This window comes from Hyaloscypha bicolor (assembly GCF_002865645.1).
Source record: "Hyaloscypha bicolor E unplaced genomic scaffold K444scaffold_86, whole genome shotgun sequence".
NCBI classification, from domain to species: Eukaryota; Fungi; Ascomycota; class Leotiomycetes; order Helotiales; family Hyaloscyphaceae; genus Hyaloscypha; species Hyaloscypha bicolor.
The window spans coordinates 823,393-839,410 of NW_020194588.1; the positions used below are offsets into that span (position 1 = coordinate 823,393).

Consider the following 16,018-nt stretch of genomic DNA (forward strand, 5'->3'; position numbering starts at 1 on the left):
AAGAAGTTTAAATAATTTATTATATTATTATTTTATTTAAGAATCTTTTTTTAGCTTTTAGCTATAATATATAAAGTAATATAAAAGCTCTAATACTTTTTAAAAAAAAGTCTTAAAACCTTAATATATATTATAAGTTAATAAGTTAATATTTATTAAAATAAGAGAAATATATATATTATAATAAAGCTATATATTTTATTACAAAATATAAAACATTTTTTTAATTTTTAATTTTTAATATTTTATATTTGTTTTTAAGTACGAAAATAACTTTATTATAATAACTAGGTTCTTACCCTTTAATTTAACTAATATATATTTATTAATTCTAGCTTAATTTGTTTTTATAAAAGTATATTAAATATTATAATCTTAAATTATTATTTTAAAAAGAGGCTTATTACTAAGTATATTAATTTATTTCCTTCTTTACTAGCTCGGCCTCTTATTACTTTATTATATAGGAGCATTATTACTATAATATTAATATTCTAATACTACTAGCCCTTTACTATAATTCGTTGGGCACGCTATTAATATAGCATGAATTCTCCACGACTATTGGCATTGACTAGCTGGTCCTCTGCTCTTTTATTTGTGAAACTCTATTCATGCAATCCTAACTTACCAAGATTTACATAAATTTACCCTCGGAATAGCGCCACAGCTACATAATCTAACCATTACTACCATTAGCAGGCTTGCCACCGGCGATCTCCCCTTTTTGTCAACCAAGCCAAAAGAATTGACCTTCTCCCACCTCAGCTTACGTGAACCAAACCCGTCGTCCAAGCGCCTTGGCCCCTTGTTTTCTATAGGCAGGGCAATTGCTAGGAGAAAGAGAAAAGAAACATGTGGGCAGAGTATAGAATTAAGAGGTCCAAAGCAGAGTGAAGTAAATTGAGCACAACCGAAACTTGATTATATGAAATTGCCTGCGGAGACGGAGACGTGTATGGAATGATGGGGCTGAGCTATTTATCATGTACATGTAAGCAAGCAGATCTAAAATGATTTAGGAATTACACCCGTTGAGGGTGAAATGGGGCGCGCTTTTAAAAGCAATACCCGAGCCAGAACGAGCCAAAACGAGCTCCTTGGGTACTAAAATGGGCCTCTTCATACCTTCGTAGGCTAACTCAGCTTGTGCTCAGGCAGTGCTCATGAATGCTTACTTATAGCTCAGGCTAATAAAGCAGCAGCAACCCAGGTCCAAAGACGGAAATGGAACATGCTGTGAGAACATTTTCACGTGAGATGGCCTATTATGGAAATCAAGAAGTTGTATGGAAATACTGCGCAAATATCTCAACGCGCCCAAATTTTCCTGATAGACAAAATGGAGCTTTGCCGGAAGGTGGTGGGGAGATGGGAGAGAACGGAGGTTACGCCTTGATGAAGCAGCATCATCCCAGAAGAAATGCTTCTCAGATGGCATGAATGCGATCCGATGGGGCTAGACTTCCTCCTGCCATAATAAGTAAGCTTTTAGATTCTGATTGAGTGTGATATTAGCAAACAGAACATTTTATTTTCTATTCAATGGGTACCTGAAAACCCCTAGTCTTTCAAACAGCAGGTATGTGGAAGTTTCTTTGGCAAATAACAGCTTGTTGTTGTTGTGGTCTGATTACAATTTGCTCTTTCTTTAAATCGTTTGATTCCTGCTACCCCTCCTCAATCAATGTGTATTGAGGCTCTCTAGCTATACACTTCCTACAATGAAGATATTTTGCGCTTATGGAAGAAATATTACAATAATAAAGAAATGTGACCATGTTATACACCCTGGCAAAGACTCCGAAGCGCTTCCGGCTCCTCCCATACATAATATTCACTGGACCGCTTATTGATAATTTGCAGGTGAACTATTTCGCGATCTTTCCTCTTCGGCATGAACCTCCCTCCTTGCAACCACAACCTCCGACCTTGCAACAACTCCCCAACACAGGGTCGCATCAACAGCTAATACCATGTCTCAGGAAGTGCAAGACGATGGTATGTTCTCTCGAGTTCAGGCAACGGTCCCCCTTCAGCTTCGCATATCCGCCATTCCCGGTGCTGGACGTGGTTTGTTTGTGTCCGAGGCGGTGCCGTCGCGGGGTCTGATTTTCCGCATAGCTAAACCGTTGCTATGTATTGTAAGTGTCCCTCTCCTTCCTTCTCGTATAGCTTTGATACTATGTGGCTAATTCTAAACCTCTTTCCCAGGTCGAGGATGGTAAAGAAGCACTGCGGAGAACTTGCGATAATTGTTTTGCTGCGAGGAGCGGAATATACCAGACTACCAGCCGAAAGAATCTCCGGTAAGAACCTTCCAGTTCTACTTGCTGTGTCCTCGATGTTCAAGGACTTTCGGAATGCTCGAATTCTTGGTTAATCAATGCTGATTCGAGGAATTCCAGGTTTGGGCCATGCCCGGGCTGTGAAGTCTTGTATTATTGTAGCGCGGTGAGCTTTCCCTCCAGTTCTACTGTACTCATCTAACCTTCGGACAGGAGTGTCATTCCGAGGCCTGGGAGCACCACCATAAAGCCGAATGCGCTGTGCTCTCTAGAATCAGACAAGACCCACAAGATAGAGTGGAGGAAAGAGTTACCCACAAGAACGTTCGACTTCTCATCCGACTGCTCTGTCTCCACGAAGCCGGCATGATCCCAGAGCAACAATGGGACGAAATATTGGGCCTGAAGACGCTGATGGGAGCTGGACAAGAAGAATTAGAGAGACAGGTTCAGTTTCTATGCGATTTTATGGCTTCCTACGAGGTTACGAGTTTAGACGAGAATGTGGTCAGACAGTTGGTGCATACAGTGAGTTTGCAAACAGTCTGTTTTGCTTGTTGGGGTGCTAATAATCTCGTACAGCACTTCAACAACAACCTCATCATGGACCAGCCCCTCCTCAGAGGTGGCTTATTTTACCCCCCAGGAAACGGCTGCGTTGCAAGTGGCATCTGTCTCGAACCATTTGCATCCATGGTCAATCACTGCTGCGACCCAAACTCTTGGTGGACTTTCAACGGCTGCGAGTTCCAGCTCAGAGCTATCCGAGAGATTCCTGCAGGAGAGGAGCTCACAATTTCCTACATCGGCATCACAGAAAGCTTCAAGTTTCGCCAGGAGATTCTTTTGGAGGATTGGGGTATTAACTGCGCGTGCTTAGTGTGCAAACAGGGTCCACAGGGTCCGACGGATGGTCCGCTGTACGAGAGACTTCAGAATATCCAGAGGCTCGAGCGGGAGTCTGTTGATGGTACGTCTCCCTTGAGCTCTCTTGCAACGCAGATTTTCGACTAACTTCTTTGAGGCTGTGCTCCATTGAATGAGGTTAAACACTTCATTATTGACATGGTTGGTGCCGGTTACGATTTCGGAACATGGCCGCTTCGCCAGCTATACCGCCAGATCTTCTGCACTGTTCTAAGCAGAGGAAATTTCATGGGTGCGCTGAAAGTCTGGCTGAAGCTTTACTACGTGGTTGATGTTGCTTCCAGCCCTCCGCAACTTCCTGATGATAGGCTCAATTCGCTGAAGAAGCTGATCAGCTTGATTCGGGCGGTGCAACTGATGGAGTCGCCTTTAATTACGGAAGACGTCAAATGGGCGCTCTCGTATGCTCGAGGCTACCTGAGTAGGAAGTTATGTGAGGAGACAGAGAAGTGCTTTGGTGATATTGAGGTTGCAAAGTTTGAGAAGGAGCAGTTTCAGATGGTGTTTGGTCACGGTGCCGAAAGATTTGATGACAGAGCGAGATATGTACAGGGTATGAAAGTACTCTTGGAATGGGCGAGAATTCCTGATGTCTCGGAGAGCAGTTTGTAGGCACGGTTTGTCACCGGGGGGGATGGTGGATGAGGCCATTAGAAGAACGGGACCCTAGTTAAGCGAGCCCCCTTTCCCGGCATAAATTCGTACCTGGAGCAACCAAATGAAGAAACTTCCAAATTTGGATCCCGATACATGAGTGCGCACAAAGCTGTGGATCGTAGATATGTAGAGTGAATTTAATCGTAGCCTTGATACGGCTACCAACAAGCTCCTGTTTGAGCCCATGTCACAGTACCAATACTACCAGATATCCGTGCTCTAAGTAAGTCGATTCAATTCCAAACAAAAGAAGCGTCCGATTCCAAATCCCAACGCTTCAGCATTCATCGCTTTCCTCGGCATCCTCTGTTTCTTCACCCTCATTGTTTTCCTCCTCATTGTTTTCCTCCTCATTGTTTTCCTCCTCATTGTTTTCCTCCTCCCTCATTGTTTTCCTCCTCATTGTTTTCCTCCTCATTGTTTTCCTCCTCATTGTTTTCCTCCTCATGTCTCTCCTCAGAATCCATCTCATACTCCCACTCGCGATCCTCTCTCATCGCATCCGCTCTCTCCTCGTACACTTTCTACACAAGTTCTGGTTCTTTGTGCCGGGTTTACTCACCCTCCACCTCTCCAACCTCTTTCGATTTGCAAATTCCATTAACATCTTCCAGATGTTTTCTAATATAAGCGAAGATGACCTCCGCAATGGATGGAGGCACCGCATTGCCAATCTGCTCCTTAATCTTTTTTACGAAAGACAAATCAATTAGGAAAGCCTTGCGATGCTGCAAACTAGCCCAGTGTTATACATCTCTTGCCAGTCAGGTATGCGCGGTTCTTCCCACCATTCTTAGTAATGCATGCCGTGATCTTCTTGTCATCCCAGGGCTTATATTTTTCGTTTTTCATTTTGAGTCTTGCTGTAATCTCGTGGTTCTTAGAATCGCTATCGATTCCACGTAAGACGCTGCGAGATGTGGTGTAGCACTTGATACCTGTTGCCTTGGGAAATTCGGTGTGTGTGCGTGGTGAGAAGCCTGGAAGAGGCTCGCCTGAATTGAACAGAGAAAGCTATCAGTCGCAATGGTTTTTCAACCGTGCGGAAGAAAGCTTACCAAGAAGCGATGATCGCCAGCCTTTCCCTGTTTTGTGGAGGGCCTAGATCCTGGAAGGGCACAATTTGCCAACTCACAGAAAAACCCGGGTTCGTGGATGAAAGCAACAGCTTATTGAAAGCATCATTATGCTTCTTAAGAACAACGAGTCCAGCCGTTTCTTCCAACACTGCAATGCAGGACCTTGCTTTTCTCAGCAGCGCGTCAGTGAAGAATATTTGCGTCTTGTTGTTCTCGTCGTCGAATCCCAGAATAGTATGTGGCATGCTGTAGTATTGGCAAGGGGGACTCAAGTGGACAATGTCAACCTTCAAGGTTCGGCGCGGATCCTCACGGTCAGCAAGGTGCTCTGTGTATTCTTAATAGAAGTGAGCTTCTGGGAACGCTGTCTCCCAAGTCTGGTGGGCATTGAAGTCGTAGTCCATTCCATATCCGATTTCCAAGCCAGCTAATTCAGCACCACAAGTGGTCCTCCCGCACGACAGACTTCGTTATGTAAGCAGTTGAGACGGATACGAGGCAGCAGTAAATACTCACACATGTCGCCGTACGTATATCGGCTGCTGAAATGTTTCTCACCCACTTCCTGTGGACGAAATAAACTTCGTTGAGCTTTTTCGGCAGCTTGCCTCCAAAGTCTGTGTTTCTCCGGAGCAGCAGGCCGGAGAGGATGATGGCTTGGTCTTGCCGGAAGATAGCTTTGATGAGCAAGAAGTCACCGGATGAAATCTCGACTATTGTTTCGGGTTCCAGGGTATGGTTGTTCCAGGGGTAGGACTTGAAGGGCACTGTCTCGTGGACACGAGGTTTCTTTCGTGAAGGCATGCTTGTTGAGCTTTGTGCTCCGCTCTGATTTTCCCGGAGAGGAGCATAGTGACGGAGCGAGTGCGCTGCCAGACATCAAACCGAATTATATAACTCTGGTTTGGACATCCAGAGAGATGCAGGGACATTCAAGCGCCTTCCTTTCGAATATCCCTCGCGCGGTGGCACATTTGAAGCCGTGCTTCATCTGGATGTCACGTCTCACGATGCACAAGACATCCTGCAATTTGGCCAAAGGAAGTTCGGAATTGCTCTGCATCTGCATATCTCCCAAACTATAAGAGCAGGCTTATCGAATCAGGTCAACCTTGACGCGGAAGCCCGTCAATTTCTGTAGTATCACTCTCGATGGAAGTTCTGAGATGCCATCTTAAGACTGCTTGAGTCTTCTCTTCGAGAGAAACGGACTTAACTCAGAAACCTGTGCATGGAAGCTGGCGCCTATCCACTTCAATTTCGCACCAATGCTGCATTTGCAGAGAAGAGGCTCGATCTTATGGATCTCAGGGAACTAAACGTAAAAATCCCTGGTCTGATGTAGGACTCGGCTCTAGGAAGAAGTAGGAACTCGACGCAATGAGATAGTGGAATGATAGCACTTGCAAATGGTATATCAATTCGCTTGATTTGCTACAAATCTAGCATTGGCCATGAACATGTCTCAACGGAGCACTGCCATGCAATCATCTCCTCGCTCTTCTGGAGACATCCTTCTCCTTTACATATTATCTAGCATGATTTTCTTCTATATTCTCCAAACTTCGAAGCAAGCAGTGCTCCGTATGCACCAAAGGTATCCCTCGCTTGCCAATAAACTCCCGTCAAGCCCTAATCTTCTTAACCTTCTTCTTTTTCTCCTTCGCCTCTCCTCCCCCAGAGCTTGGGCCCGCACCTCCCATCCCACCCATCATCCCCTGTAACGCACTCATATCCGGCATGCCCGGCATACCTCCCCCAGCCGCCCCAGCCGCCCCCGCATTCTGCATCTCAGCCATCATGTCCTTCAAAAAGTTCTCACTAACCCCTCCACCCGTCAGTCCAGGGCTGTAATGAGGCAGTATACTGCCCATCTTCCATCCTTTTGGGATTGCTGGTTTGGGGTATTCTTTCGCTGGGTCGGGGGGAGGAACGCCGGGGACACGGACGAGGGATGCAGTTGCGGTAGTGGTGGGGTTTGCTTTGAGGTGTGCAGAGATGAGGGTGTAAAGATGATGCTCTGTCCAAATATCAGCTTTCGTATCCCATTCCATAACCCAAATACCTCAATGCTTCAGAATGAGAGACAGAGGGAAGAGAGAAAATACCCACTGTTCTTAATACCCTTATTCGCACCCCCCTTTAACTTAATCTTCACGCGTCCCGGATTCGCCCAATCCTTCGGATGCAGCTTACTCGGCTCAAACAGCGTCTCTAACCTCAACCTCGCACACGCATTCACAATCTCCCTCGCCATCGGATTCTCGACCGCCAGCTCAAGTCCTACCCGTCTTCCCTCGGCTCTACTTCTATTTACATCAAAATATACCGGGTATATGCATTGGAAATTTTTGTATTTGGATTCGTCTTGAGTTGTGTGGAAAGGCTGGCCTTGGCCGGGAGCTGGGGAAGAGGAGGTGGTGTTGGTGGTGGAGGGGATCGAGGAGGGGTTTATGATTGATTGGGAGGCGGAGGCGGGCGCGCGTTGCTTGAGGATTTCGCGCTCGTCGAAGTCATCGGAGACGTCGCTGATATCGCCTTCCGAGGGATCGCTGTCGGATACTTCTTCGATGCGGGCGTGCGACATGGTTGCTAGTGTTGTACGGAGAGGATTGAGGTCAAGGCGGGGGTGAAGATCGATGGTGGGGTTTGGCGGCGGTTTTGAAGCGAGCACGTGATGACCGAGGGAGATAAGAGGTATTAGCAGGAACACATGCAACTGGCTGGACTCAAGTTCCTGCAGAATTCGTGGAAGAAACGGCCGATTGCTGACCAGAAACCGTCCCAGCTCATTGTGGTGGTCTGTTGTTGTGGTGGTGGTGGTGGTGGTGGTAGTGGTGAGTGAGGAAAGGGCAGTTTGTCAAAGTCTTGGCGTTTGCAGGTTGCAAGAGCTTAATTATTTAGCAGGGGGAGGAGTGAGGAATCTATGTTTTATATATTGAGCAGGAAAGAATAGAGTCAGTCAGTGCATACGAGAATAAGCATTGAGGCATTGCTGCTTTCCGTGATGGCAATCAACGATGAGTGGGTAGAGTTGTGGCTGAGCCTTGAGCGAGAGCGAAGGAGCTTAGGAAGATGTGAAGCGACCACAGCTACAGCCATCTTGCGGCAAAGCACAGGTTGAATACGAAGACGTGTATGTGGCCTCTGGCCGTTTTTATTGTAGTGGTTGAGAATTCTCCCCATCAAGCTGTAAGCTGCTTTTAGCCTCGGCAGAGCTGGTATGAAAACCAAAACTCAGCATCAACCTTCGAGCATAATTCGTATATTCAGTAAATTGAAAACTGTGCATGAAATCATACGTAACCCCAAAGCCCTTCGTAAAATTTGCAGCATCACTCCCTATTTTCAACTCTCCTCGCCCAATCATCACCAACCCGCAATCCCTCCACGACCACAATTCCTCTACCCCTTCCAACTCTCTCCTCTTTCTCCCACCAATGTTCTTTCTTCTCCACATGCTCAGCTTCGCTCTCACTGTCTGCTAGCCCGCCGTGTCCTCCATCTGCACCCACAACAAGAACCACATCTTGTCGTAACCAGCTTTGAAGATGTGTAATCACTTCACCGTCGTTTCCAGCGAGCGATTCCTGTAGGTAGACAGTATCGGGGCCGAGATGTCGAAGGATGTGGACGTGGCCTGTGGGAGTCGTGAAGGGGATGACCATTGTTTCTTTTTCGACCAGGCTGAGAGCTTGGGAGTACACAGCGTTGAATGCTGGGGATGACGAAGTAGAGGTCCTGGACTGGTTAGCATTATCTGGAAATCGGGATGAGGATACCTACAATGTTTTCTCAACTTCTTGGCCTGGTGATTGTGCTTGTTCGTGACCAATATTGGAGAACGAGGAGCTCAAAGACCCAGGTGCACGCGCAGCAGCTGCATCAAGTGGGTGTTCCTTCAGACCAGGCGCATATATCAAGACGAACAGTCGGATCTTGGAGAAATCGGTATTTCGAGGAAGATGGGAGAGAATAGACTATTATAGTCAGAATCTGCAAAGCCCGTAAAGGGAGAACTTACAGCACGCTCGTAGAAACCACCCTCATCATCAAAGTCATCATCGTTAGTGGTATCTGCAGAAACCACAATTGCGACCGTCTTCCTCTTTCCATTTCCAACAGGCGCTCTGGCTGTCGGTTGTACGCCAGGCTCGCTCGCACTCCTCATTTCGATTCCTCCTTGTGGGACAGGACTCACTCCAGAAGCCCTCCCTTCCGCCTCTTCACTCCAAGTCCTGTGGTCCTTATATGCATTCTTATCCTCCTCTCTAATACTGCTCAATGCGCTTCCCACCACTGCGCCAGCAGCCGCAATGCCCCCAAGAACCGTGCGACTCGCTCCATCATAGATCTGCTGCGGGCTAGGCGTCCTCTTCAACGCCCCGGACATGCGCGCCATATACGTCTGCTGCTCTTCCGGCCTTCCTTGAGCTGTCCCATACGCGACTTCTCCCGGCCTGACATCTGCGTATGAGGGCGGTCCAGTTCTCACACTGCCATCAGGATTGCGCCCGTAATCTGGACGGTTATAGACATTGTCTGCCGGGCGGCCTGGGGGAGGAGGCAGCTCGTCCTCGTCATCACTTCGCTCACTCCATATCCAGGCTACGATGCCAACTGTCGCGACGGTGACGGTGAAGGCGAGGGGGAGCCAGTAGGAGAAGGTGCCGCGTCGCGACGGGGCGGGCTGGGGTCTGCGCGCTGAGCGCTCGTAGCGGTCGTAGGAGGAGGACATTGGATTGCTTTGCTTGAGACCATTCATCGATTGCTCACATTCTTCGTGAAGCCTTCATGCTTGGAGGAGGAGAGGAGAGAGAGGTGGGATGCGGTGGCGCAGGACGGGAAAAGGGTGAGGCTGGGAGGGCAATCTTCCTCGGCTTGGTCTTTGTTGACTTGCTCGTTTCCATAGGGAACTCGGGATTTTGCACGTGATCGCCAAACGGCCGAACCCTTGATGGATGACTTAACAATTTTTGGCGATGATTCAGATTTTGATATTTATCACAACTCCACACAGGTACTCATCACATCTCACCATTGTCCCTCAGACGTCGCATTCTCGTTTGGTGCTACCTCCGTTGATAAAATTTAGGAAGAAGCGCAACAAGAACATTGTCCTCTCCACATAGCGCAAAATCTTTCGAGTGCCGACTCGTTCAGGAATATCCCCACAGGTCTCAAGATGCCACACGCGCTCTCGTTGCCAGCTCCTGGGTTCCAGGCCATTATTCTTTGCGGGCCTGGATCCTCATTTCCTACCTTCACCGCTAATCCTGACGAGAACCCGAAAGCCCTCATCCCAATCGCGAACCGGCCGATGGTCTGGTATCCGATAGATTTCTGCTACCGTATGGGTGTTACAAGTGAGTACATTCACTTTACGTGCGCTTTGGGGCTTGTAATTGGCATTGAGAGTTTTGCTTGTGCCCGTATCTGCTCCATTATTGCTTCAAGGAAGTTTGCGATATTTTGATATCACGTGATTTTATAGTCTCCCTTCTCTTTGACCAACGGAATTTTGGAGCTTGATGGGAAAGGACATCTTTCTCGACCAGGGCAGTGTGCTTGCAGATTTTCAGCAAGATTTGATTCTACCATACCTCCTGGGATTTCGACTCCTGAAGGCACCTGCTCCTTCGTTGAACGATCTGCATTTTTCTTAAACCACTTTGCAGCCCATTTTCTCTTGCATTTCGATCCATTATATTGCACTGACTACCAAGTCCTGCATTCTTCTATCTGGTTTTGTCTGATTCTGACCATCACTTCCAGATATCACCTTGATCGCACCTCCATCTTCCGCTCCGGCGATCACTACTGCACTCAACACAGATCCCCACCTAACAAGCCTTCCTCTACCAAAGCCTTATCTTTTATCACCGAAGAATCTAGACCAGAACACAGGCACGGCGCAAATCTTCCGCCTTCCGGAAGTCAGGGAGATAGTGACAGGCGACTTCATCGTCTTACCTTGTGATCTTGTCTGTGAGCTGGGCGGCGAGTCATTACTGGAATCATGGATGGTCAAAGAAGCAAGTCTCGGGGGAGCCACTGGTGGAGGTCTTGAGTTTAGAGGTCCAAAGACGGCGCTGGGTGGTGAACGAGGCGGACGGAGAGGAGGTTTGGGAGTCTGGTACGAAACCAAGGGCGAGACGATCATCAAAGGTGAAGAAACAGACTTTATTGCAACAGTCCCAATCGAAGGGGGTCCCGTGCCACCATCAAAATCTTCACTGCTCAACAATATCTCAAAATTAGTCTACTCGGTACCAACAGACACCCTAAACGATATCACTGAAGATAAGAAGAGCTTGCCAATTAGACACGGCCTGATCCGTGAACATCCTAGAATCAGAATGCTGAGTTCACATCGGGATGCGCATATCTACATATTTCCTGCATGGATTCTAGACATGATCAATGCGAACGAACATATGGACAGCATTGGCGAGGATGTGATCGGATGGTGGGCAAAGGCAGGCTGGCAAGAAGGGCTCGGTGACAAACTTGGATTACGAGAAGTTCTATCTGTTCAAGCACCTACAGATACTGATGACAGTTTACTGGACAACAATCCCGCCCACGACGACATTGACTTCAGCAGTCTCAGCACAACGTTTACCTCCAACCTCCGGTCAACCGAGACATCAGGAAAGGAGAAGTTAGCCGTCCCGCCAGTTCTTGCATACGTTCAGCCGAAGGGTAGTAAGATGATCAGAAGAGTCGACACCGCACCTCTACTGCTATTCGTCTCTCTCCAACTCGCGAAGCTCGAAGCGATTGATGCCGTTGGCCGCGATACCTCATCTCCTTTTGCACACCAAGCCAAAGTCGCCTATCCAGAAGGAATCGCGTCCAAGACAACAGTTACTCGACCCGACTGCCTCCTCGCCGAGAACGTAACAGTAGAAGAAAAATGCTCGATCAAAGAATGTGTTATCGGAGCCAACTGCCAGATCAAGCAAGGCGCAAAACTACAACGATGTGTGTTGATGGATGGGGTCGTCGTTGAGAGGGGGTGTAAGCTTACTGGTTGTATTCTTGGGAGACGGTCGCAGATTGGAGAAGAGAGTGTGTTGTTGGATTGTGAGGTGCAAGAGAATTTGCTGGTTGAGGCGAGGAGTATGCCCCCTTTCCTTTCCTCCTTACTGTTTTTAGAAGAAGCTAACTTTTGAGTGTAGCGGAGGATAAGAATAGCAAGCTCATGTCCTCGGAAGGAATGGAGGCCACAGAAGAAGAAATCCAGGAATCGTTTGCCGACGAAGAATGTTGCGACGCAAAGGAAGCCGATGAATCGCAAGGCATCTCACTCGCCAGATAGACGTTCCCGAGTTTCCTGTACCAAGTCACACAATCCCCCGTCTTACGGTGCGGCCCCGGAACCGAATGTCTTCCTATCGCCAGCAAACTCTCGGTCCGGAGTCACACGGCATCTGCTAGTGCACGCGGAGCTCTCCATCAGCACATAATCAATATTTCTGCATATGCAGCATAGAAAACCAAGTACGGGCGTCTGCAATGCAAACAAACACGGGGCAAGAAAAAATGTGACGGCCTTGCATTCTGTATGACGCAGTAGTTGTCAAAATGCATGATAGCTAGCTGCATGCGACCCTGAATCCCCTCGATGCAATCAATTGAGCTTTTCAACCAACATCTTGTACCACAAGACCCTCTCTCTTTTGTGCTACACACCTCGATCTCTCTTATTTTGTGTAACCATCTCGCGTGCTGTGACCATGTGCTGTTCTTAAGATCTTATGACGGTTGTTATAGCATGCATATGTGGTTGGAGTTTGTTATGACGTAAAGTTATCTGCTAATTCTAACCAATACCCTTCCGCGCACCACGAAGATAACCAGGCGGCAAGCATGCGTCTTCTTGCCCGCGAATAGCGGTGCAGGTGTGTTGGCAGAGTTGCCACTGTAGGACTGGGAGAGGAGAACCGGGTACATGGGACCCGACAACCTGGTAAGCTAATCCCTGGAACCGGGGACGGGCTGTCCGAGATGGAGGGGTCTTGCACACGGATGGGTGTGGAGCTGGGAGGGAGTGGAGGATGGATGGATTTATTATTGAACTTCGGCAGCAGAGAAGATTTGATGATGCATGTTTGAATGTCTCGAGCTGGCATTTGCGCCTATTGGGGCACGAAAATGCTAGAAGAATGATGCTTTGGTAGAAACCGAAAGCACGAAGGCAATGATAGACGTTAACGGCGGCCAGTTCTCGAGATATTTGACGAAAGGATTTAGATGCAGACCGCGAGTGAGATCAGGTTCTCGAAATCTTGGACAGTGATTTCCCGGGAAAGCCTTTTTGTGGTTGAAAGAAATCCGAACGCAGCAGTCCGCTTCGCTGTCCCGAGATTTCGGGGCCGCACACTGAACCTTGCAAAACCCCGATGAGGGAAATAGTCAAAATAGAAGACAGCTGTTCTCCCTGCCGCTTTGCAAAGTCAAATAAATGGGAACCCTTGCGAATGAGACCATCTTCCGCTCTAAACTTGGACGACTTTCTATTGTGGACTTGAGGTCAAATGGCGAGCTCCGGGAAAGAGAACAGGTGCGGATGAACACACGTTGGTTCGCAAGGGGAGTCAAATGATTCCTCATGTTTTACCCAATCTTCGTTTCGCCCGTCAAACGCGACCACCGCCCTCACGTTCTTCAAACAACAGCTATAGAATCCGTGATATAGCAGCGTTACATGTGTTGTACAAGCGGCTCGGGCAACGAGGAATTCGGCAAGGCGCTAGTGAACGGCGCGAAGGACGGAGCAGTCTGCAAAGGATCTTCGGGCCATGCAGCTCGCTGAATTCGGTCCGCGGTTTAGTGGCTCGGAGGAAATCGAAGGCGCCGAATTGGAGGTTTTACAGGAGAAAAGAGATCTCGAGGCCCTGGCAGTGTGGGTGATCGAAGATTTGGGTGCCCTTGGCTGCTGTAGGACGGTACGGGAGGTGTGCTGTTTGAGTGGGGGCGAGATTGTGAAGGTTGGAGAGTGGGGTGGTCTGAAGTTCATATTTTGAGGGGTTGAGATCTCGTCATGGGGGAGTTTCGATGAGTTGGAATCGGAAATGGGGCAAGTTATTTGAATAGGTGCGTTTGATGTTGAATGGTTGATGGATCGTAATGGCATGAAATGATATCATTGGATAGTTCGTCAAATCATAATAGCTAACGCAGAGATAATAGCAAAAGAGATGAAATGGGTTGGGTTGAGTAAAGCTTGAGCGCAAGTTCCAGCATGAGATAAGAGAGAAGACGCAAAATTAAGCAAGAAAATGAGTGCGATTGAAGCAAAAGTCCTTCCCAGCAGCGTCCTAAAGACCACGAGGCCGTGCAACCTGGGAAAATCAGGGCCTCTCCACAACACCTGCACGTCCCAATCCACAATGATGCAGAGCAGTCCCCAAAAGCAAGAAATTGGTTGTACGCGGTGGTACGAGGTGGGAGTGTCGTCGCACAACTGAAGCGATAGTGGTTGTGGTTACACGGCATACGTTGTTGGAACCTCACTTCAACAGAAGAGATGATGAGAGAGGTCGTAAAAGCCGTAGATTGAATATAGAGAATCGAAGGTAGACGGAGACAAGGCGAAAGAAAGACACCGTTTGACACCATGGAGACACGCTTGATCGGTGAACAGATGTGCTCGGTATGCTCAAAATGCGAGGATTGCGTGTTGAAGATCAAGGTGAAGCTTGCGCAAGGAGGCAATTTCTTTGGAACAATGCCGTAGAAATTGAGATATGTGCGTGTCTTTGTTGTCATATACAGATGAGGTGCTAATTGAAGACAACAGCTATGTCAGCTTTCGTTTCCCGCCGTACAAGTCGTTTTTCGGACATGAAGTAATTGCAATACTCGAAAATAATAAACCAAAGTCATACCTATTTTGGCAGAGGCGCAACACCGGCAGGCCAAGGCACCGAAGGTGGTGGGGGGTGCTTTGGACAATAGGTGTTCTGTGTGATTTCTTGGATCCACGGACCCCCATCATCTGGTCTTTTGTCCTTTCTGTTATGTCCGCAATAACTGGGACCCTCACATATAAGCAACTTGGATTTCCCACGGCATCTACAATCATGGTAGACGGGAATCTCGAGAAAACACATCTCTCGAGGCGTTGAGGAAGGTTGACGGAAAAAGTGCAGATATGTGTATATAGTGTAGCAAGGAAGTGTTCGAAGAGAATAGATATCTTGAGTGCAAAGAACTCACTAACACAATAGAACGTCCCACTTGTCCCGCCACATCCTCTTTATATACACAAAGATCGTTGCCACTCGGCCAACGCCGCATCACCTCAAGGTGGCCCATTGCATTAAGGTTGTTCAGCTTTGACTCCAGAACTGATCTTTCGACCCAGAGACTCGGTAAGGGGGTATACGAGATAGTGAAAGAATTAGAAGGCAAGCAGGTGATCTTTGAAGGCTGACCATTCTCATCGTCAGGAATTTTTTCTCCGGAGGCGGCTTCATTAGAGAGCTAGCGAGTAAGAAGAGAGGAGCCATCTGTACAGTAACACAGACATCTCCTACATTGTGTAACAAACGGTTGATGTATGCAAAGTCTGAAAATAGGGCACTGAAGTTGCAATGGTTTGATAATGGGTAATTAACTGGCCACGGATGAAGAAACAACTCCGAGCCACCAATGATACTCGGACGTGATCACTGGTGGCTGCAGTCGGCCATGGCGGCGGGCATATTCACCACAAGTTCCCTGCACCTCGCACATGAAAGCACATGGATGGCTTGCTTTATCTAGGAAAGCTTCAACCTTGGGCAGGTGCAGGGTGTCAAATGCTGCGGCAGGAAAAGTAGGTTAGCCCTATAATGTGACTTTTCAAGGCACCGATAGTCCGGGAGCTAGACCGTAGCTCTCAAAGTGGTCTGATATTCTGTGATCTGGGTAAAAATCAGGACTTGGACGACGAGGAAATAAACGGGTAACGAGAATTGAAAGTTTTTAAAGATGGCAAGGGTTGCACAACATCGGCGTTGCCCCGCACTTGCGGCCAACAAGAAAGGATACTGAACTTGGAAGGGAAAAGAGATG

The 16,018-nt window shown here is 47.8% G+C and overlaps 5 protein-coding genes across 5 annotated transcripts; 2 read left to right on the top strand and 3 right to left on the bottom strand.

Annotated features, from left to right (window-relative positions):
• Positions 1 to 1,976: 1,976 nt before the first annotated feature.
• Positions 1,977 to 3,827, top strand: K444DRAFT_630219 (SET domain-containing protein; the record flags this gene model as incomplete). The annotated part of the gene is made up of 6 exons (XM_024883173.1): positions 1,977 to 2,144; positions 2,215 to 2,309; positions 2,451 to 2,454; positions 2,502 to 2,816; positions 2,871 to 3,258; positions 3,313 to 3,827. 6 exons carry the CDS (start codon positions 1,977 to 1,979, stop codon positions 3,825 to 3,827), a joined length of 1,485 nt encoding a protein of 494 aa, XP_024736345.1.
• A 410-nt stretch (positions 3,828 to 4,237) lies between these two features.
• K444DRAFT_663850 (S-adenosyl-L-methionine-dependent methyltransferase) lies at positions 4,238 to 5,755 on the bottom strand (the record flags this gene model as incomplete). The annotated part of the gene is made up of 4 exons (XM_024886890.1): positions 4,238 to 4,392; positions 4,435 to 4,607; positions 4,931 to 5,279; positions 5,482 to 5,755. The coding sequence occupies 4 exons, from the start codon at positions 5,753 to 5,755 to the stop codon at positions 4,238 to 4,240; spliced, it is 951 nt and encodes a 316-aa protein (XP_024736346.1).
• A 537-nt stretch (positions 5,756 to 6,292) lies between these two features.
• Positions 6,293 to 7,918, bottom strand: K444DRAFT_613401 (signal recognition particle, SRP19 subunit). Its single transcript, XM_024880345.1, has 2 exons — positions 7,064 to 7,918; positions 6,293 to 6,971 (listed from the first exon to the last, which is right to left on the bottom strand). Exons 1-2 carry the CDS (start codon positions 7,536 to 7,538, stop codon positions 6,577 to 6,579), a joined length of 870 nt encoding a protein of 289 aa, XP_024736347.1. The 5' UTR covers positions 7,539 to 7,918; the 3' UTR covers positions 6,293 to 6,576.
• A 166-nt stretch (positions 7,919 to 8,084) lies between these two features.
• Positions 8,085 to 9,823, bottom strand: K444DRAFT_562317 (uncharacterized protein). The gene is made up of 3 exons (XM_024876979.1): positions 8,976 to 9,823; positions 8,738 to 8,931; positions 8,085 to 8,692 (listed from the first exon to the last, which is right to left on the bottom strand). Exons 1-3 carry the CDS (start codon positions 9,714 to 9,716, stop codon positions 8,287 to 8,289), a joined length of 1,341 nt encoding a protein of 446 aa, XP_024736348.1. The 5' UTR covers positions 9,717 to 9,823; the 3' UTR covers positions 8,085 to 8,286.
• Positions 9,824 to 10,136: 313 nt separating this feature from the next.
• Positions 10,137 to 12,275, top strand: K444DRAFT_530214 (uncharacterized protein; the record flags this gene model as incomplete). The annotated part of the gene is made up of 3 exons (XM_024874884.1): positions 10,137 to 10,317; positions 10,727 to 12,076; positions 12,136 to 12,275. The coding sequence occupies 3 exons, from the start codon at positions 10,137 to 10,139 to the stop codon at positions 12,273 to 12,275; spliced, it is 1,671 nt and encodes a 556-aa protein (XP_024736349.1).
• Positions 12,276 to 16,018: the final 3,743 nt, after the last annotated feature.